The sequence below is a fragment of the Rhinopithecus bieti genome, unplaced genomic scaffold (genome assembly GCF_001698545.2).
Source record: "Rhinopithecus bieti isolate Rb0 unplaced genomic scaffold, ASM169854v2 scaffold_6935, whole genome shotgun sequence".
NCBI classification, from domain to species: Eukaryota; Metazoa; Chordata; class Mammalia; order Primates; family Cercopithecidae; genus Rhinopithecus; species Rhinopithecus bieti.
This window is the reverse complement of record NW_016805255.1, coordinates 494727-516769: the sequence shown is the minus strand read 5'-3', so window position 1 is coordinate 516769 and position 22043 is coordinate 494727. Positions and strand designations below refer to the sequence as shown.

The 22043-nt window shown below is 42.7% G+C and overlaps 1 protein-coding gene across 1 annotated transcript in view; it reads left to right on the top strand.

The window, feature by feature from the left end:
* Window positions 1-22043, top strand: part of TMEM131 (transmembrane protein 131) — a 185822-nt gene that overhangs the window by 143354 nt on the left and 20425 nt on the right. The window contains 7 exon segments of the mRNA XM_017871809.1: window positions 371-522; window positions 906-1048; window positions 1488-1674; window positions 2787-2972; window positions 4055-4213; window positions 4622-5220; window positions 21854-22029. Coding sequence (XP_017727298.1) covers window positions 371-522; window positions 906-1048; window positions 1488-1674; window positions 2787-2972; window positions 4055-4213; window positions 4622-5220; window positions 21854-22029 — 1602 coding nt within the window.

Here is a 22043-nt window from a genome sequence, read left to right as displayed (position 1 = left end):
TGTGCTCATGTGTCTAGGTGATCATCTTAGGTTTCTGTCCTTTTCTGTGTGTGTAATACTTCGAAATTTTAGAACGTTAAAAACAAAAGAGATATGTATCCAAAAACAAATGCCTTGTGCAAACATTGAGGACTTTGTTTGGTGACCTGGGGAACAAATCCCCTTTTTGGACTTAATGCAGAATATGAATCTCATCGTTGGTTCCTCTGCGCTGCTTTCCAGCTAACCCGTATCTAAACATGACAGATAAAGTTGTTTACGCATTTAATCAGTTTGAGAAACTCTACTGGGCTGCAGATGAGGTGTAAAGGAAGAAACTTCTTCCAGAGAATATATTCATGACTCCTCTTTGTTTATCCAATGATTCAAGGCTCATCCACTGCAGAGTTCAACAGGATTTATGGAGGGCCTCTCTCGACATTTAATTTTAAACCTAATTTTAAAACCTGGAGAAAAGAAATCTGTCAAAGTAAAGTTTACACCAGTTCACAACAGAACTGTTTCTTCACTTGTCATCGTCAGGTAGGTTCTGTGACACAGCATGGGTTCATTTTTACTACTCACTTAGAAGGCCTCACTTGTTTTAAGATGAATTTGCGTGTCTAACTTAGGAAATAGTTTGAATTCACTTTGTCCAAAACATGCACACATACTCCATGCCTGATGAAACATACCTTTGTTATCAAATGCATAGTTCAAAACCATGAATAGTGTCTTACTGTGATGTGTGTCTCTTAAAATAAAACTCTTGCTCTTCTCTGTTTATTTTGAATTCTTAAAGTATAAATTCTCACCATTAAATTTAATTTCTATGTGGTGCTCTGTAAAATAACAGTAGAAATTGCAAATCAAAAGATTGTGCAAATTTAGTGAGAGGAGAATCTGTAATTCTTGTTCTTACATAGAAATAACCTGACTGTGATGGATGCTGTGATGGTCCAAGGACAAGGAACAACTGAGAACTTGAGGGTGGCAGGCAAGCTTCCAGGTCCAGGAAGTTCCTTGCGCTTTAAAATCACGGAAGCCTTGTTAAAAGATTGTACAGATAGTAAGTCTTCCTAACAGTTCCAAGGACACTAATTTCAGAATTTGCTTTCAACAGTAAATAATTTCAAAAACAACGTTATTTCTGTATGTGCACAGATGTATATTAGTTATGAATGCTTAAGATCTTAAGGAAATTCCATGTCTTACGTTTAGAGTTGTTTGATTTGGATCGTAAGAGATTTAAAGTGTTGGCACTCATTGCATACCTTAGCTGATTTACTCTCAGTATGAAACGTAAAGTATAATAAACTTTTGCCATCTAAAATGATGTGTCAAAGTCGATTACCTCATGATGAAATCTGAGGAACAGCTGATCTCTGACATGCAGGGATGGTTTATAACCTGTGACACATAGTAATTCATGGATAGTGTGTTTATCGTTTGGACTGGGAGCACATGATGGCAAGATTTAGTCTTATTCCTGATTTTTTATTCTTTAGGTTTAAAACTAAGAGAACCAAATTTCACATTGAAAAGAACATTTAAGGTAGAGAATACAGGACAACTTCAAATTCACATAGAAACCATTGAAATCAGTGGATACTCCTGTGAAGGATATGGCTTTAAAGTGGTTAATTGTCAAGAGTTTGTTCTAAGTGCCAATGCCTCTAGAGATATCATCATCTTGTAAGTATTTTATTTTAAGCTATAATGAATCATTAACTTTCTATACTAGAGCTGCTCAAACTCTATGCAAAGATATATTTTCATGTTTCCCAAAAGTCTTTATCCACAAATGTATTCATTTGATTTTTTTTTTCCACTTAATCTTTGGCTAAGGTATTTCTTCGTATCTTAGTTTTCAAAGTTGTAAATTTATTTTCACTTAATCTTTGGTTGAGGCATTTCTTCATGTCTCAGTTTTCAAAAGTCGTAAAACTTTGTCTCTGAAGTGGATCAGATAATCTTAGAAATCAATTTCAAAATTATTTTCAGGGTTATGTTAAAGCAAAAGATGTTGGTGTAAATTCACAGTCCCTCAGCAACAGAGATTTGTTTCATACGTGTACAATTTTTTCGTGTTTTGCAGTATAAAGATACGTAATATTTTGGTTAGAAGACAGTTTTAATGCCCATCTCAGTAATAGCTGCAGCATATTTTAACAATTAATTGATAACTTGTTTTGTTATAAAGTTTATGCAATAAAATGCAACTTCTGTCCCTTAATTGAATATTTAATTTTGTGATCTTTAATGGATATTTACTTAATAAGTAGCTACATTATTGTATATAAGGCATAATGTGTGACACCTAAAGATGCAATGAGGAATAAGACACCTTTCCTCAAGGTGCATACAATTAGCAAAAAATACAAATAAAATCATTGCAGCAGTAATCCATACTGCAGGAGATGATGAAAAAATCACTAGGCCCCTGAAGGTTTGTTTGTTTTTTTAAAAAACACATTATTGGGACTGTAGCCTGGCAGAAGAGCATGGATTTAGATAAGAAAGAGGGAGAGAAGGACACAAAGCTCAGGACCATTTTCTGAAGTAATAATTACAGGAAACTGATTATTGTTACTTTTTAGTGTAAGTTCTCTAATTATTCACAGAATACAGTTGTTCCTATTATTGACCATGGGACAATACTTTTTTCATCCTAAAATGAGGAAGTTGAGTAAAAGCGTCAAACTCAAATTCTGTTATATTTCAAAGGCTTATGGGATTGGTATTATATGTAGACTGCTTGTGAGATATTTTTAAAACTTAGCCTTACTGCCATCATTGTGTTTTAGGTTTACTCCTGATTTTACAGCTTCTAGAGTTATCCGGGAACTGAAGTTTATAACAACCAGTGGCTCTGAGTTTGTGTTTATATTGAATGCATCCCTTCCTTACCATATGTTAGCAACCTGTGCAGAAGCCCTACCCAGACCCAACTGGGAACTGGCTCTGTATATCATCATCTCAGGAATAATGAGGTACTTGTGTCTTGTTTCAAGGTTCATATTCATTCAACATTTAACACTGTTGATGGAGTGCCCACTCTGTGCCAGCCACTGTTCTGAGTTCTAGGATATGCCAGCGAACAAGATAGAACTCTGCCTTTATCAGGCTCACAGACTGGTAGGAACAGTGAAAACTGAGCCTGTCTTGGGTGGCATATATAATAAACCGTCTTCTTTACCTCTGAAATTGGTTACACAAATTAAGTACATTTTGACGTCTTTTTTAAATGCTCAGATAAAGTTACTTCACTGGGGCATATATATAATATACTTAGTACTACCTAGGCCACATGAAACTGATTAGAAATGTTTTTAGATTCTCAGTGTCTTCATCTGTTGTCAGTATATTACTTTGTGTTTTAAGAATCAGATAGATTCACCTCTAAACTAATTTACATATTTATATCACACATCCTTGAGAGGAAACAGGTTGGAGAGTTGAAACTAAAATTCTTCTAAGTAAAAGAAAAATCAGATTCCAGGCATTTCTTCTAATACATGTAATTATTGCCTCCATATAAAACCTCCATGTAAGATGGCATTCTATAAAAATTGATGAGCAGACCGGGCACAGCGGCTCGCACCTGTATTCCCTGCACTTTGGGAGGCCGAGTCGGGCAGATCACCTGAGGTCAGGAGTGCAAGACCAGCCTGGCCAACATGGCGAAACCCCGTCTCTACTAAAAATACAAAAAATTAGCTGGGTGTGGTGGTGCATCCCTATAAGTCCAGCTACTCGGGAGGCTGAGGCAGGAGAGTCGCTTGAACCTGGGAGGCTGAGGTTGCAGTGAGCTGAGATCGCCCCATTGCACTCCAGTCTGAGCAATAAGAGTGAAACTTCATCTCAAAAAAAAAAAAAACAGAGAAAGAAAGAAAAACTGATGTGCAAACTTTTATCCATAAAACTGTGGGTTTTGTCTGTTAAAAGTTGTCACAGACAACTTGGTTTTCTATTATATCATTTTGTACTTTACCAAGAAACTCTGCCTTTAACATCGAATTTTGTTGCTTGTTCACTAACAATCCTGATTTTCCAATTTTGTTTACCCCTGCAGTGCACTGTTTCTTTTGGTCATTGGAACAGCCTATTTGGAAGCTCAAGGAATATGGGAGCCATTTCGAAGGCGGCTATCCTTTGAGGCCTCGAACCCGCCCTTCGATGTGGGAAGGCCATTTGATCTCAGGAGAATCGTTGGTATTTCATCTGAAGGAAAGTATGTTCACATGCTGGCAATAAATTCCCTCGTGTACATAGATTTGGCTGATAAAATTACAAGAAAAATAAGTTGCTTTTCATCTTTGCTCAGGAGAAAAAAAATCTTAATTCTGATTACTTAATAGCACCCTGTATGGAACTCTGGGTGACTTAGAGCTCGTACTGGATACTGTGTTTTTATTATATTGATAAGGGTTAAAATACTTTTAGTTAGATCACTGACGGTAAATTATCAATGTTCAGATAGAACAGATTTTAGAGAGTAGTAGAAATTCTCCCTATTTCTTGCTATTTTTTCCCTAGTGTAGTTGGTATTTATGGTGGCTATACTGATGAAGTACGTTTTTTTTTAATATTAGATTTTGTAGGTTGCTATTTACTGATCTGCAGTTGGTCCCTTTTTCAGCTTGAACACACTCAGCTGTGACCCCGGTCACAGTAGGGGGTTCTGTGGAGCAGGCGGTTCATCATCCCGACCCAGTGCCGGGAGTCATAAGCAGTGTGGCCCATCGGTCCACCCACACAGCAGTCACAGCAATAGAAACTCAGCTGACGTGGAAAACGTCAGAGCCAAAAACAGTTCAAGTACCTCTAGTAGGACTTCTGCTCAAGCAGCTTCTTCACAGTCTGCTAACAAAACAAGCCCCCTTGTCTTAGATTCGAACACAGTGACTCAAGGTCATACAGCAGGCAGAAAGTCCAAAGGGGCAAAGCAGAGCCAGCACGGCAGCCAGCACCATGCCCACAGCCCGCTGGAGCAGCACCCTCAGCCTCCTCCGCCACCGCCAGTGCCTCAGCCCCAGGAGCCACAGCCCGAAAGGCTGTCTCCCGCCCCCCTCGCACACCCTTCCCACCCAGAACGTGCCAGCAGCACGAGACACAGTTCCGAGGACTCGGACATCACCAGTCTCATAGAAGCCATGGACAAAGACTTCGACCACCATGACTCCCCAGCCCTAGAAGTGTTTACAGAGCAGCCTCCATCGCCATTGCCAAAAAGCAAAGGTAATCATCTCCTCCCACTGCTGGAGATCCATGATGTGTGAGGGAAAAGCTGGTGCATGCTTAAGGAGCTGTTAAGATTATAGTTGTGGTAACCAACTAACTTAGTAGGTTCCTCTGGCTCAGATTTATCTCCAGAGTTGGACTTCAACTTTTCCATCAAAATCCAATTAGAGGTATCTGTCATAAAAGTTATATTTGTATTTCTTAGATTGTTTACCAAAATCAGAAATTCTGTGGACATCTACTGTTTTTCTTTTCAGCTGCCTGTGATTGTGTTATTGTGATAGATTGAGCTTTTTTTTCATTGTTAAAACAATTTTGAGCAGAGGAGTAAAATGGAGATCATCTGCCTTTTAACTCCAAATTAGGATTTCTTCACTTTCGAGCAGGGGTTGGCAGACTAAATTAGCAGGCCGAATGACCACCTGGTTTTATGAATAAAGTTTTATTGGAATAGAACCATGCTCATCTGTTGGTATATCCTCAGCTTTCCTGCTTCTATGGCAGAGTTAAGTAATGGTGACCAAAACAGTATGGCCCACAAAGCTGAAAATGTTTGCTATCGGGCCCTTAACCAAAAAAGCTTACCAAGCCTGCTTTAGAGTTCTGCTTACTGTATTAGTTACCTGCCTATTTCTGAGTAACAGATTACCCCAAAACCCAGGTGCTTAAAAGAACACATACTCTTACCTCACAGCTTGTGTGGTCAGGGACGTAAGTACAGCTTAGCTGGGTCCCATGGCCCTCACAAGACTGCAGTCAAGGTGTTGGCCAAGGCTGATGTCATCTTAAGGTTCAGCTGAAGGTGGACCTGCCTCCATGTTCACACAGGCAGTTGATGGCGGGATTCAGTTCTTCCTGGGCTGGCTGTGGCCAGAGGTCTGTCGTGGTTTCTATCCACAGGGCAGGTCACAGCTTGGCAGTTGGCTCCCCCAGAACAAACAAGAGGGCAAGGAGGAAGCAGGACGGAAGTCACTGTTTCTTATGAGCTAATCTGGGAAGTGACATCCCATCAACGTTGTAGTATTCTGCTCATTCGAAGTGTGGTCCAGCCCACACTCCAGGAGAGAGAACCACACAAGGGCATAAATACCAAGAGGTAGACACCACTGGGAGCTTGGAAGTCTGCACCACACACAAATGGGTAGACCAGTTTGTAAGCTCCAGAATCAAGAGGTAAAAACCAGTAAATAGCCTCTAGTTGTATTGTAGTTTCATCCCTTTACAGCCTGAGCTTTTTTGCGTCTTCCTTTCTCTCTCGTGGCAGCATGCTAATATACCTTATTCCAAGCCTATATCAGTCCCTTCCAGAATGGTTTACCAAGGAGTTTTTGGCTTCAGTTTATACAGAAAACAGGGATCTTGGCAGCCCTAAGAGGCCAGAAGAAACTTGACATCCCAGAGTCTAGGAGTTTTAGATAATTTTTTAGTCCCAGTAATATGAAAACTAGCTCTATTGAGTCCTCTTGGAATTACATGCATTCGGATTTGTAAAACAGTAAGACGTCTTGAATATGATTGGTTAACCTTCTACAGAAATCCTTTTTTGGCTAACCCATTATTAACTGAGCTTACATATTTTAGGGTAATTTTTAGAATAATCTTAAGTGACTACTTAAAAGTTCTTTTGTAATTAGATCAAGTTACATAGCATTTTTTCCCACATTTAGGGCATGAATAAAATAAATCTGTATTATCCTCTCATCACAAAGAAAGAGTTGGGCAGTCAAATTGACTACCTCATTACTGTGTCTAACACAGTCTTCCAACATCAGCGTGATGGGTCCAATTCTATTTGCAGGATCACTCATTGAGAACCTAAATTTTAAAGTGAAATACTTTGTAATTTTCAGTGGTCCTAGAGTCAGCCTACTAAAAGATACTCAGTGAGGGAGCATGGATGCCACATTATTGGTAACTCTTGAGCCTGTGAGGAGACAGTGGTTATAGGCTTCAAAGGAGCGGCTACTGTACTCACTATGCTTCCCGCTGATGCTGTTTGGTAAAAAGGAAGGAGCCCGTATCTATATTTTTTTTCTTCTTCAATGTTTTTATTGCAGTGTAGCATACATATAGAAAGACAGTCTTTAAAATGAACTTTAAAGGTGGGCATTGACCTTGGGGTTGCAAACTAGTAAGTAGTATGTTGTGAAACTGTAGGCTTCCAGCCGGGCAGAACGTTTATAATCTTTCAGAAGCTTACTGCCACACCCCTGCAAACAGCAGATTTACATTACATACGAACATTCTCTTTTTAGAGGCCACACGTTCTTTTTTTCCTCCCCCTGGTATCTCATACTAAAATTATGTCTTGTAATGAGATTATGTGGTTTCTGGCTTTTGAGGCTGCTCAGAATGACCACTTCAAGTGACTCTGGTGATCTTTCTGGATCTTGCCTTCAGCGGTTGAATGGCTTGCAAGCCACCCGGCCATGCTATGCCATCTCTCCAGTCCCTGCTTCCGGTGGCAGGTGATGCCCAGAAATGTCGCCTCCTCGTGGTTGCCCTGAGCAGAGACTCGTGTTGCCGACTAAGATTCTGAATTAGATTCTGTACTTCTTTGGTTTCTCCCACCTGTAACACTTAAACCCCATGGACTGGACAGCAGCCATTGCAGGATTGAGGGCTAAAACCCAAGAAAACCATGAGTCTGGCACAGTTGGGTCTCAGTGTCTGCATTACCCAGAGAAGTGGTGGCGTCTGTGGCCATTCTCGTTTCTGGCTTTGGCTTTATCGAGGGTAGGGAGAGGCAGAGAGTTGTGGCGTCCAGAGGCCCGGCTCTGCCATTAGGCAGGTGCAGATTATATCTTGACTCTGCCCCCTTTACTAACTGTGTGACTTTGGAAAAAAATGACTCCCCTGAGCCTGCACTTGTTATTTTTAAAGTGAAGAAAAGAGTTACTCCCCACGTCATAGGGGGTCACCACCACCATGGTTATTACTGGGGCAGGAAGTGGCACGTGCCATCTGCAGCCTGCTGAGTTGAAGGTGGCTGTGGAGCATCCCAGCAGAAGCATCTGTTTGGAATTTGGTCTCAAGGGTAAGAATTGGGACAAGCAGAGAATCCTGAGAGCAAGGCCAAACGAGAAGGCAGCCAGCAGATAGCATGACAGAAAGCAGTGGAAGGTGTGGTTAGCACATCCCAGCAGGCAGGGCCCGGCGGAGCAGAGGCCGAAGAGTGCGCGCGGAGCCTGGACTTGAGGACATTATTTGTGACCTTGGAAAGAACAGTTTGTGTGAAGCGCTATCACCTCTGCCACGAAGTCACTGTGGCTTAGAGTAACTTTCACATCAGACTGCTAGGAGTGGCCACTGACTAGTGAGTGTGTTGGGGGCTTCTACTCTTTAACCTGTATTTTCCCTGTTTAATTTTTAACAAGAAAAAAGTATGCATGTATTGTATAGTAGGTTTTTTTTTTTTTTAGACATACAGAGTTACAACCAAGACAGTATTTTTAATGAAAAATGAATAATACCTGGAAACGTGGTGCTTGAAAATATCTCTGGGCCGAGGTCAGAAAGCCCACAGAGCTGAGACAGCAGTGCTGATCCACACTTGCCAAGGTTTCAGACGTGACCACCATGTCTCGTGCGCGCCCTGGTGATTGGCACTGCTTGCTGCAGTTTTCCAGTAAGGCAACACTAGGCAGAACGGGAGCAAGACCCAGTTTGTGTGATTCTAACTCCTACACTGTGCTGCCTCCTCAGAGAAAAGGAGGGAGGGGGAAGAAAATGAGGAGATAATTGGTGAAACCATGTGCCCAGGTGGTGGAGTGGGCCAAGGCCCAGTTTGGTGGATGATAAAAGGATGGACGCAGGTGTGCCAGTGCGGGTGAGTTGGTAGAGATGGAGAGGCAGGATACAGGTTTTCACTTGAACTTGAGGAGTCAGCTTGAGGCAGCATGTGGGTTTAGGGAAGTTTTTACTTGAACAAGTCATTCTCTGAGACTGCTTGGAGTGAGTGGTAGGGTAGAAACACAAAACAGACAAAGTTTGGAATAGTCAAATTCCACGTCGCTGAGAATGTTGTAGGCCGGGGGAGTCAGCAGGGGCAGGAAACTTGGATTGCACACGGCCCCCCTTCAGCAACATGGGAGGCCCCGCCAAGGGCCACTGAGGCACTGCCTCTGGTTCATGTCACTTTCTCAGTTGTACCCTGCAGCCCAGTGGTGAAGAACGAAAACTGGGTAGTTGGTGGAGTAGGGCAGTGCTGGAGTTCTGTGGGGCAGGGACAGCAAAAAGACAGCAAGTGAGGACATCACAAGAGTGCTGGCAGGAGAGTGGTGGGGTACTGTGTTGGCAGTGTGGAATTAGCAACAGCGGGGAGGACCTTTCGCCAGAAGGAACTTCACAGATGGAGAACATGAGTGAGTCAAGGGATGGGAAATCCAAGAGGTTGAATTTTGAGGATGGTGGGAGCAAGGAATGTTAGGGGACTAGGTCTGAAAAGGAGGTGTGAGTGTAGGGTTTCAGAGGAAACACAGTTCTGGGCAATACCAGGTTCATAGGCGCAGCCTTGGAAATGGGATGTCAGAGTGAGCTCGAGGTGAGATCCACAGTCCTTATGCAACACTGAGTGCCTCGTGTTTGGGAATTCAGAATTTTGGAAAGGTATGCAGTGCATACACCACACGATGCAGAAGACTGTAAAAGTAGGTGAACACCAGATCAGCCACCAAAAATAGTCATATTAAGTTTTGTTTCTAAATGAGTTTGGGAAACAAAGCTTTGAGAGTGTTTTGGATTTCAGATTTACAGATAAGAGATTGTCGACCTGTATAAGGCCTGGGGTCCAGACAGTGGGAGGTCGAGGGTAAGAGGAAGTCCGTAAGTGTGATGCCAGCACCCCTGAAGCCTGGGGAGATGCTTTCTGGAGGTCACCGTTGGTGATTCTCTGGAGGTTTTCCAGAGATGTCCCTCTCAGGTGCTGTCACTGATATGACAGGGCCTGACGTGGGACCACACACGTTCAGAGAACCCATTTGCTAGTGATTGAAACTTCCCTGAAGTAATTCTTTTGGGTGGCAATTAAATGAAAGGATTTAAAGTGGGAGAGGGGCAACTAACTAGCTCAGACCAGCGATTCATTCAGAGCAAGTAGCGCAGACAAATTCATTATACCGCATTTAGTGACGATAAAGACGGAGTAAATGTCTAGGACATGCTTTTTACTTAGATAATTCATAGTTTGCCTACATTTAAAACAGATTAGAGATAGTTTAAATTATCAAAGCACATGTAAAACAATGAATGAAAGTCAGAAATGGTTTTCGGTGTTTCATCTGTTTTTTAGTTATGGTACTAAAATTTCTAAAGTTTCAGCAGAAACCTAGAATAAAGTTTGTTGTTACCAATAAGTGTTAAATTGAACTGCAAATTTTCTGGCAGTTATGGTTGAGGAAGAATGTCATATAGTTCTCTTGAAGGAAAAGGGGGCATAGGAGTTCATCTGAAAAAAGAGTGTGCTGGCATTAAATTCCTGCCTGAATCTGAGAACATCGAATAGTAGAACGGATACCGTGTCTCTGTTACAGAGACTATGGCAGTGTTCTTCACATAGATCCTTTCTGTCGGTCCCCTGTCAAACCCAACATCTTCACATTGAATGAGAGTTCCTCACCTACACCGTGCCTCTCAGATGCACACTCAGCCTCCCCCACACGCACAGCATTTATGGTGACCGTGGGTAAGTATAGCTAGTGGGTGGTTCTCCACGCTAAATGTTTAGCAGCCAAAGCGTTCTTCCACACACTGAGGTTAGCCCCAAGGTACCCCGCAGTCAGAGACAAATGTTTTTGTCAATAAAGAGTTTTGGTTTTTGGTTTTGGGGAGTTTGGTTGAGACAGAGTCTCACTCTGCCACCCAGGCTGGAGTGCAGTGGTGTGATCTCAGCCCAGTGCAGCCTCCCAGACTCAAGGGATTCTTCCACCTCAGCCTCCCAAGTAGCTGGAACCATAGGCATTCACCACCATGCCTCATTTTTTTATTTTTATTTTTGGAGAGACAGGGTCTCCCTATGTTGCCCATGCTGGGCTCAAGCAATCCCCCCACCTCAGCCTCCCAAAGTGCTGGAATTACAAGCATGAGCCACTTTGTATCTGGCCACTTGTCTTTTTAGCTTTTTGTTTTGAGATAATTGTAGATTCACATGCAAATAATAAATTCAGAGATCCCATATACCTTTCACCCAGTTTCCCCCAGTGGGAACACATTGCAAAACCACTGTACAATATGGCACCCAGGATAGTGATGCTGATACAGCCAAGACGCAGAACATTTCCAAGCCCACAGGAATCCTCATGGGCTCTTTTCTAGCCACACTCACTTCCCTCCTTCTTCAGCTTACCCCTTAGTCTGGCAACTATGATTGCATTTATGTAACATTCTTGAAATGACAAAATTGTAGAAATGGAGGAGATTAATAGTTTCCAGACTAAGGAGACCTTTTTCCCGAAAGGAATGTGCCATTTTGGTTTTTCTGAGCCAGTTTAATTCTCTGGAGATTGGCCAGTTTGTTGCTTTTAATTGCTGAATAGTAGTCCGTCGTATTGGTGTACCACAGGTTTTTCAGTCATTTGCTCATTGAAGAACATTTGGATTATGTCTAATTTAGGGCTATTATGTATAAAGATGCTATAAATATTTGTGTACAAGTTTTTGTATGAACACAGAGCTTCATTTCTCTGGGATATGTGCCCAGGAGTGAATTTGTTGGGTCTTATGATAGTTGCATATTTCATTTTTTTAAAGAAGCTGCCAAAACGTTCTCTCTAATGACCGTGCTGTATTCCATTCCCACCAGCAACGTGGGAGTGATCCAGGTTCTCCACGTCCTCAGCAGCATCTCCATTTTTTCCTGTTGAAGCCATTCTGATAAGTGTGTAGTGATACCTCTTTGTGGTTTTTATTTGCAGTCATTTTCTAATGGATAATGATGTTGAACATATTTTCATGTGCTTATTTGCCATCTGTCTGTTTTCCTTGGTAAATATCTTCTTCATATCTTTTGCCCATTTTTTTAATTGGATTGTTTGGGAGTTTTTTTTTTACTATTGATTTTGAGAGTCATTTACATATTCTAGATACTAGTACTTTGTCAGATATGTGGTTTGCAAATATTTTTCACTTGTCCATAGTGTGTCTTTTTATCCTTTTATAGTCCGTGATTCATTTTGAGTTCAGTTTGTATGAAGTGTGAAACTTAGTTTGGAGTTCACTTGAAGTAGGGGGAAGATGTTAATTTTTCACTCGCTTTCCTAATAGTTACAGGGCTGGTCACAGCCTCTGTTTCATATTCGGTGAGTTGTGGTGGTTGTGTTTTCAATCAGGTGGTCCATCATTTCATCGAAGGAATCACAATTATGTGAATAGAGTTGTTTATAGTATTCCCTTACCATCGTGTTGATGTCTTTAGGGTCTATAGGAATATTCTGTTTCATTTCTGGTATTGGTAATTTGTGTCTTCTTTTTTTGGTTATTTTTGGGGTTTTGGGGTTTTTTTGGTCAGTCTTCCTAGGTTTGTCAGTTTTATTGATCTCATCAAAGAACAGCTCTAGGTTTCATTCATTTGCCTCCATTGCTTATCTGTTTCATCCCAGTGCCTTCTGTTCTTACCTCCGTTACTACCTCCCTCCTGCTTGCTTTAGGTTTATTTTTCTGCTCCTTTTTTAGTTACGTAAGGTGGGAGTTTAAATTGTTAATACGGGACTTTTCCCCCCTTTTTATGTATGCTTTTAGTGCTATAAATTTCCTTCTCACCCCTGCTTTGTTGCTGTCCCACAAATTTTGATATATGGAACTTTCAGTTTTATTCCCTTCCCTTCTTTTTCTTTTGAGACTTTCTGTGACCCATGAATAATTTAGAAGTGTGTTGCTTAGTTTCCAGTCTTCCAAGATTGGAGATTTAGCCTATCTTTCTGTTACTGCTTTCTACTTTGAATCCACTATATTGGAGAATACACTACAAATGATTTCACTTATTTTAAATGTGTTGAGGTTTGTTTTATGGCCCAGGACATGGTCTGTCTTGGCTTATGACCCACGGGCACTTGAAAAGAATGTATATTCTCCTGTTTCGTGTGGACTGGTTTATAAATGTTCTTTAGAGTCTGTCGGTTGATAATGGTGTTAAGTTCTTTCCTTTCTGATTTTTCTGTCTAGTTGTTATACTGTTGAGAGAAGGTTCTTGACATTTCCAAATGTAATTGTGGATTTCTCTTTTAGGTGTTCCTGCTTTACATAGTTTGCAGGGTTTTTGTTTGATGCGTTTACATTTAAGATTGCTATAACTTCTTGGTGGATGGACTGTTTTATCATTATATAATGTCCTTCTTTGTTTCTAGTGATTTTCTTTCCTCTCAAGTTCATCTAGTATTAATATAGCCATTCCTGCTTTACTTTAATTAATGTTCCCATGATTTTTTTTTTCCCTCCTTTTACTTCAGCCTGCTCATACCATTACGTTTGAAGGACGTTTCTTATAGACAGCATATAATTAGGTCATGAGTTTTAATCCAGTCTGCCAGTCTCTGTATTTGTTATATAAGTAGACTGTCTACTTTTAATATACTTATTGATATGTTAGGACTTAAATCTGCCATTTTATTTCGTTTTCTTTATTTTCTTTTCCTGCCTTTTGTGGGTTACTTGTATATTTTTTAGAATTGTTTTATCTGTAGCATTTTTTAATATATCTCTTCATATAGCTTTTTTTTTTTTTAAGAGGATGCTCTAGATATACATTATACGTATATAAGTTCTCATGGTCGTGGGGTCATCATTTCACCCTCGCAAGTGAGCTGTAGAAACCTCATCTCCCTTTATGTTTCTTTGCTTTAGTTGTCTTAAATATTTCCTCTACATACATTTAGAACCAAATCAGATAGTGTTTGAATTTTTACATCAGTCATCAAACATAATTTAGAAAACTTAAGATATGAAGGAAATCTTGTTTTGTTTATATATTTTTTCCTAATCCTCCCAGGTTCCTTCTTTGATCATTTCCTGTCTGTTTTAGTAACTTTCTTCGGCCATTTTCTTAGGGTAGGTCTGTTGGATATGAATTCTCTGAGTTTTCTTTCATCTGAGAATGTCCGAATATTCCTGAAGGATATTTTCATCTGAGTATAGGATTCTGGAATGATGCTTGTTTTCTTTGAGAACTTGAAAAATGCTTCCTTTTAGCCTCCGTGGTTTCTCGTGAGAACTCTGTCATTCTAATTGTGTTTTCCCTGTAGGTCATGTGTCATTTTCTCCAGCTGATTTCAGGGTTTCTTTGTCTTTAGTTTTCACAGATTTGATTATAACGCATCTTGATGTGGATTCCTTTCTCTTTTCCTTTTTTAGGCTGTCTTTTTTTTTTTTTTTTTTTTTTTTTTTCCAGTCTATATAGGTTTAGTCTCACCAAATTGAGGAAGTTTTTTTTTTTTTTTTTTTTTTTGAGACAGAGTCTCACTCTGTGGCCCAGGCTGGAGTGCAGTGGCCGGATCTCAGCTCACTGCAAGCTCCACCTCCCGGGTTCCCGCCATTCTCCTGCCTCAGCCTCCCGAGTAGCTGGGACTACAGGCACCGCCACCTCGCCCGGCTAGTTTTTTGTATTTTAGTAGAGACGGGGTTTCACCGTGTTAGCCAGGATGGTCTCGATCTCCTGACCTCGTGATCCGCCCGTCTCGGCCTCCCAAAGTGCTGGGATTACAGGCTTGAGCCACCGCGCCTGGCCTAGGAATGAGTTTTTACCCATTGTTTCTTTAGGTACTTCTTCAGCCCTCCCTTTTTCTCCTTTCCTTCTGAGACTTTGATAACACAAATGTTAGATCTTTTGTTGTAACTGCACAGGTCCCTGAAGCTCTGTTCTTTTTTGTAGTCCGTTTTCTCTCGTAATTTCTAATTGTCTGTTTTTGTTTACTGATGATTTCCTGTCTCATCGGTTCTGCTATTGAGCCCGTGCAGTGAGCTTTTTATTTCAGTTATTATATTTATCAGTTCTGAAATTTCCATTTTGTTCTTCTATAGCTTCTATGTCTTTGCTGAGGCTGTTTTTTCAGTTGTTTCAAGCATGTTCATAATTGCTCATTGAACAAGCATTTTTATGATGGCTTTGTCAGATAATTTCAACATCTCTCTCATCTTGGTGTTGGCATCTCTTTATTATTTTGTTTGTGTTTTCATTTGATTTGAGAAATTTCTGATTCTTGGTATGAAGAGTGGCTGTAGATTGAAACATGGACCGTTTGGGTATTAATGTTCTGAGACTGGATCTTACCTAACTAAACCTTCTGTTTTAGCTGGCTTTCTCTGACTGCTCTGGCAGAGGAAGAGGAAGGGGTTGTACCCCCTTTTTATTGCCAGGCAGAGTTAGAAGTCCTGGTTTCCTGCTGTCCTCTGTTGACACGCAAGAGCAAGGAGGCTCCTCATTACTGCTGGGTAGGGCTGGGAGTTCTGGTTCCCATGTTGTCTTTGCTGACCCCGCTGGGCAGTGGTAGAAGTCCTGACTGTCTACTAGGCCTCCTCTGGAGTTGGCTCCTTAGTGCGTGGTCAGGAAGGGGTGTTCATTACTGACTATCTGGAATGAAAGGCTCAGCTCCCTGCTTAGCCCTCCCTAACAGCACCATCACCAGCATGCTGGGATGTCTGGTTACAGCCTTGCAAAGGTGGAAGTCTTGGCTCCCACTTTGGCCTTTGTTGGCATGAGTAGAGATGGCACCCCAGTTCTTATTGTGGTGTTGGCCTGGAGCCTTTGTCTTGCTGGACTGCCCCTTTCCTGCACCTTTGGCAAGAGAGAGCTGACTTTTGTTGAGGCTTTGTTTATCTCTGCACATTGGTGTTTCTGAGTGGATGTGTGTGGCAGAAAGAAAACCCAGGAACCTTACCATCATGCCTTTCCTCAGACCCCAGTCTCCCTCCAGTCTGTCACCTTCTCTGCCTTTCAGAGTCATCTTCTTTGCTTTTTGTATACTGCCTAGAGTTTTCAGTTGTGCTTGGCAGGAAGAATAAGGAAAAGATCTGCTCCATCTTCCCAGACGTGTAGGTCTCCAGGTGTTTGGTTGGTTGGTTGGTTTAAATGAGATTTATATTTCCCAATTAGGGAAAATCTTGGGCTCCACTAAGTGTAGAGACTGAAATGGGATTAGAAAGTCATTTGTAGAAATTCGCACTGTAAAGCCACAGATTGGTACTAATCTCACAAAAAGCAAACTCATTGGTGATAAGCACTCATCCCAGAAGAGCATTACAGTCTACTTATTGATGGGATAAGTGACTTATAAAGGATTGAGATGGGATAAGCATTTGGACTTGGGTTAGTGAGTCTCAGAGCAGGTCACACAGTGTTGGTATATTTCACTGTTGAGAAGGCGAAACACTGACTCGTGCAGCCTGGCAGATGCTGCTGGGCACCTGCCACGTGCTGGGTGCTGTGCAAGGCACTGTGGCTGGAGAGATCAGTAAGGCCTTATCCCTGCCCTTAGGTGCTTAGGCTGTATGGCAAATAGAGTCAAGGGGGGTCCATGCCAGGAGCCTGGAAAGGGACAATCTCAGGGAGAATGTCGCAGAAGAGCTTCATGTCCAGAGACAGACCTGAATGATTGCATGACCTCAGTAGGTGAGGAGTCCGTGTGGAGATCGTGGGAGCAGACAGGCAGGGTGACCGGCCTCAGGTGAGGAGTCCGTGTGGAGATCGTGGGAGCAGACAGGCAGGGTGACCAGCCTCAGGGATGCTTCATCCAGGAGACATCCTGTCTTCTCCACTGTTCATTGAGTTCATTAATTCATCTTTGAGAGGACAGTCTCCCTCTGAATTCTGTTTTTTTAATTGGCAAACAATAATTATATATGTTATACAGCGATTGGCCCTGATAGGTCAAGGGTGGAGCATGTGGAAGAGTTAGAGAGAGGCTGGAGCAGACACTGGTAAGGTAGGTGAATCCAAATTTGAACTTTATCCTATAGAAAATAAGGGACAGGATAACATTTCTAAGCTTTAAAAGTGTTTCAAAAGGAAGTCAGGCTATTGACAGGGTATAAAACAGAGTGGGGTGGGAGAGTGGGGTAGGAAGAGACGCTCAGCAGGGAGACAAGGCCATTGTGGATGGCCAGGCAACACTTGAGGAAGCCCTGGGCTTAGGGAGTGGCAGTGGGGGTGCATGAGAAAAGAATTTGAGGTTTTAGAAGTAGAATCCATTCCTACTGATGGATTGATGGCAAAATTGCATCATTTAGATCATTTCTTCCAGGTGACTCAGAATTCCCCCAATTCTGCTCCGAATGACGGCACCTACCCACCAGACAGTCCCAGGGGACAGAGAAATAGGAAATGAGGCCCTGCATTTTCACCAGCTATTCCCCCACCAGGTCTGATAAACCTGGATAAAATTTATACCTAAAAGCCAGGGAATCCTTTTGTTTTTGGTTTTGTGTTTGCTTTTGTTTTGTTTTGTTTTGTTTTTTGTTTGGTTTTGGTTTTGGTTTTTTGGAGAAAAGGTCTCACTCTGTGACCCAGGATGGAGTGCAGTGGTGCAGTCATAACTCACTGTAACCTCAAACTCCTGGGCCCAAGAGATCCTCCTGCCTCAGCCTTCTGAGTAGCGAGAGCTACAGGTGTGTGCCGCCACACCCGGCTAGTTTGATTTTAAAATTTTTTGTAGAGATGAGGTCTCACCGTGTTACCCAGGCTGGTCTGGAACACCTGGCCTCAAGTGATCTTCCTGCTTTGGCTTCCCAAACCTTTGGGGATTACAGGCCACTGTTGCACCCAGCCCAGGGATTCCTAAATGGACCATACATTATTACTGTCACCTGGAGGTCTTGTTAAACAGATTGCTGTGCCTACCCGCAGAGTTCTGGTTCTGTAGGTCTGGAATGGCCATAGAATTTGCATTTCTAACAAGGTTGCAGGTGATGAGGACTCTGGGGCAACGGGGGACACTTTGAGAACTACCGACCTAACAAAAGATTTGGAAGAGTCTCTCCTTTCCCTGAAGCCCAGTCTTTCTCCTGGAACCCAGCCCTGAGGAAGAGACGAGACCGTTAGGAACACGCTTGCCCTGAGAGTCAGCTTCCTGCTCCAGCCCACCCAGGGGCAAGCAGGAGGCACAGGCCACTCCCTGCACAGCCTGTGGGGACATGGACTGCCTGCAGCCAGACGTTGGCCATCCAGTCTAATCAGGTTAGGGAAGGCACGTTGTCTCCCCTCCCACTAACATTTGAACTTGGGAATCCAAACAGCAGAAGAAATCATACGTGGCCCTGAGGTAGCTCCTAGTCTGGGTGGTTGGATGGATGTTGATGCCGTAGACCAGTGGCTCTCAGCCTGGTGTACAGGAGAATCTCTAGGTTCTGGGTGGGTGGGTGTTGATGCCATGGACTGGGGGCTCTCAGCCTGGTGCGCAGGAGAATCTCTAGGTTCTGGGTGGTTGGATGGATGTTGATGCCGTGGACCGGGGGCTCTCAGCCTGGTGTGCAGGAGAATCTCTAGGTTCTGGGTGGTTGGATGGGTGTTGATGCCGTGGACTGGGGGCTGTCAGCCTGGTGCCCAGGAGAATCCCTCGGTTCCATCCAGAACTGTTGAGTCAGAATCTCTCTGAGGGTCGGGCCCAGACTGCAGTATTTTCTTTTTAGCATTCCATGGGTTATTCTAAAGTGTGTCTGGTTGTTAAGAACCATAATTACAAACCTGAGAATAGTTAACTCGGTTTCGGACATTTGGGGTTCGGATTGTTGATGTTAGTGAAATTGAGCCCTAGGGAGAATGTAAAGGAAAAAGAGAAAGAGCTCCAAGGGGGGGATCTCTAGGGAATACCAGCAAAGACAGAGCCAGTCGTGAAGTTGTCAGAAGAAGGGGTTCGTGGTGGGGCCTGGCAGGGTCAAGGGGTACACTCTGCAGTGTGCGGTGGAACGGGAACGTCGTGGAGAATGAGGAATGATAGGCGTCATGGGCTTCAACAGGTTAAGAGATTCTTGTCAACCTTTTCAAAATCACATTTGTTAAGGTGCTAGGGACAGAAGTCCAAGGGCTGCATATTGAGTTAATAAGGTGATGATTTTAAGGTAAAAAGGGTAAATTACTCTTTCGTGCAATAGATTTTTTTTTTTTTTTTTTTTTTTTTTTTTGAGACGGAGTCTCGCTCTGTCACCCAGGCTGGAGTGCAGTGGGCGCGATCTCGGCTCACGTGCAAGCTCCGCCTCGCTGAGTTCAAATTGATTGCACGCTGCCTCAGGGCCCTCCTGGTAAGCTGGGATTACAGGCACTCGCTCACCGTGCCCAGCTAATTTTTTATATTTTAGTAGAGATGAGGTTTCGTCATATTAGCCAGGCTGGTCTCAAACTCCTGACCTCAAGTGATCCACCCTCCTGGGCCTCCCAAAGTTCTGGGATTACAGGCGTGAGCCGAAGTATCCTTTTGTTACTGAAGTTTTCAGCTTAACTATTGATCTGTGAGGTATTTTTTGTCTATTCATAGCTTCACTTTTTGAGTTGTTTTTGAAAACTCATTTCCAGCCATTTTGTATTTATTATGGAAGTTTCAGGTTATTATAAATATAGATTATTTATACAGATTTACTGCCCCTCACCCAATGAACCTAAGCATGATAAAATTACATAATTGCAGGTGAGAAGTTTATTATATGGGGAACTGATCTTGATTGTATGGGAAATTTTGAGGTCTTCTCAGCCTGGGCTGTTGAACTCTCAGAATGTAAGAAATCCCAGAGCTGGTGGAGCAAAGCAGGACACTCCCCTTCCTGTCTAGTGTGGTGGGGAGAAGCTCTGGCTCTTTGATGTAGGTCAGGGGCCTGTTTTTTGTTGGTGTGGTTTGGTTTGGTTTGGTTTGGTTTGGTTTGGTTTTTTGAGGCAGGGTCTTGCTCTGTTGTCCAGGCTGGGGCACAGTGGCACAATTATAATTAAACAAACTAGTTAGTCCTATGCTTGAAACGACATGCCCCTTCAATTTTTGAGACTTACTATCCCAGTTTGGTTTCAAATCTAACACTTCTTGGAATCAGTGTGCAATAAATGATGAAATGACATTCCTGGAAATCACTAAGAGATTTACTTACTCTTTTTCTAGCTCAGGCTCAGCAAACTTTGTAAAGGGCTAGGTAGTAAATGTTTGAGGCTTCATGGGCCACAGACTCTCTCTGTTGCCTCTTCTCATTTGTGTCTTTTTTTCGACCACTTCAAAAATGTAAAAATCATTCTTACTCAACAAGCCATACAAAACAGACTGCAGGCCAGATTTGGCCCATGGGCCATAGTTTGCCAACCCATTTTAAACACTGAGGTTTGAGTCTCTGGCACGCATTAATGGTGATATTCTCTGGGATAATGCATAAAACACTGGAGTTTTAATTAATTTGTATTAAGTCACCATTATTGAAAAGATGTATTAGAAATTATGACCCGTACAGACTGGGTTAAAATGTGGCTTGTGTGGCTTCTGCAGCTTGCACCTGCCTGCCTGCCTGCCCGCCCAGGTGATTTTGCAGGCACAATCTGAGGTGCCAGAACCCGGGGCTTTCTCTGCCTCTGTCTAGTCCTGCTGGACTGTAAGCTCCATGAGGGCAGGGGTTATATTGTTCACTGCTGTGTTCCCAGCACACACAACACCCCTGGGAAATACGTTCGGGGTTGGTTCTCATTTCTCTTGATAGCATCCAGATTTTTAAAAGTAATTGGCTTTCTGTATGTCCATTTTACTCTCTGTCCATATATATGCAACGTTACATAGTACCCACGCGCCATTCACCGTTCCCAGGGATTATGTTATTCCTCAGTACAGCCCTTGTATGGTCTTGTCTCTCCATCGTCCAGATGAGAGGCCATGATCAGGCAGCTAGTTTGTAGAAAGCTGCCAGGGTTTGAACCCAGCCATTGTGGCTACACTGCTGGGACTCAGCACACCTAAAGGGAAGGACTTGGGTGGCTCGTTGTTCATGTCACCATCAGGCTTCCGTCTCCCAGCAGATGTTAGAGGATCTCTGGTTTTCACTTCTGTAACTTTTCTAAGCTCCATCACCCTTTGGAGAATATTACGCACATTCTGAGACAGACATACAGATTTGTCAAAACTGTCAGGTTTGTCCAAACACTGAACTGTACCCTTAAAATGGGTGTGTTCTATCGCATGTAAGTTGTATCTCAGTAAAGTTGATTTTTTAAATTGTTCTCATCACAAAGTCAAATGGATTTGGGACGCTTTAATTAGAGAAGAAAAAAAGAAACCTTTTTTACTCAGAAGAGAGTCCAGCCTCTTCAAAAAAAAGTTGTAATTGTTTTGTTTTCCAAGCTAGCTATTTAAAAATCAGGAGTTCTGGCCGGGCGCGGTGGCTCACGCCTGTAATCCCAGCACTTTGGGAGGCCGAGGTGGGTGGATCACGAGGTCAGGAGATCGAAACCGTCCTGGCTAACACAGTGAAACCCCGTCTCTACTAAAAATACAAAAAATTAGCCTGACATGGTGATGGGTGCCTGTAGTCCCACCTACTCGGGAGGCTGAGGCAGGAGAATGGCGTGAACCCAGGAGGCGGAGCTTGCAGTGAGCAGAGATCGCGCCACCGCACTCCAGCCTGGGGGACAGAGCAAGACTCCGTCTCAAAAAAAAACAAGAGTTCTTTTACTTTTAATTTTTACCCTCAGGGAAAGGAAAACCTCTTCAGCGCAAGGTGAAACCACCTAAGAAGCAAGAGGAAAAGGAGAAGAAGGGAAAGGGAAAGCCGCAGGAAGACGAGCTAAAGGACTCTTTGGCTGATGATGACAGCTCCTCCACCACCACAGAGACCTCCAACCCCGACACAGAGCCGCTCCTCAAGGAGGTACGGGCTGATCT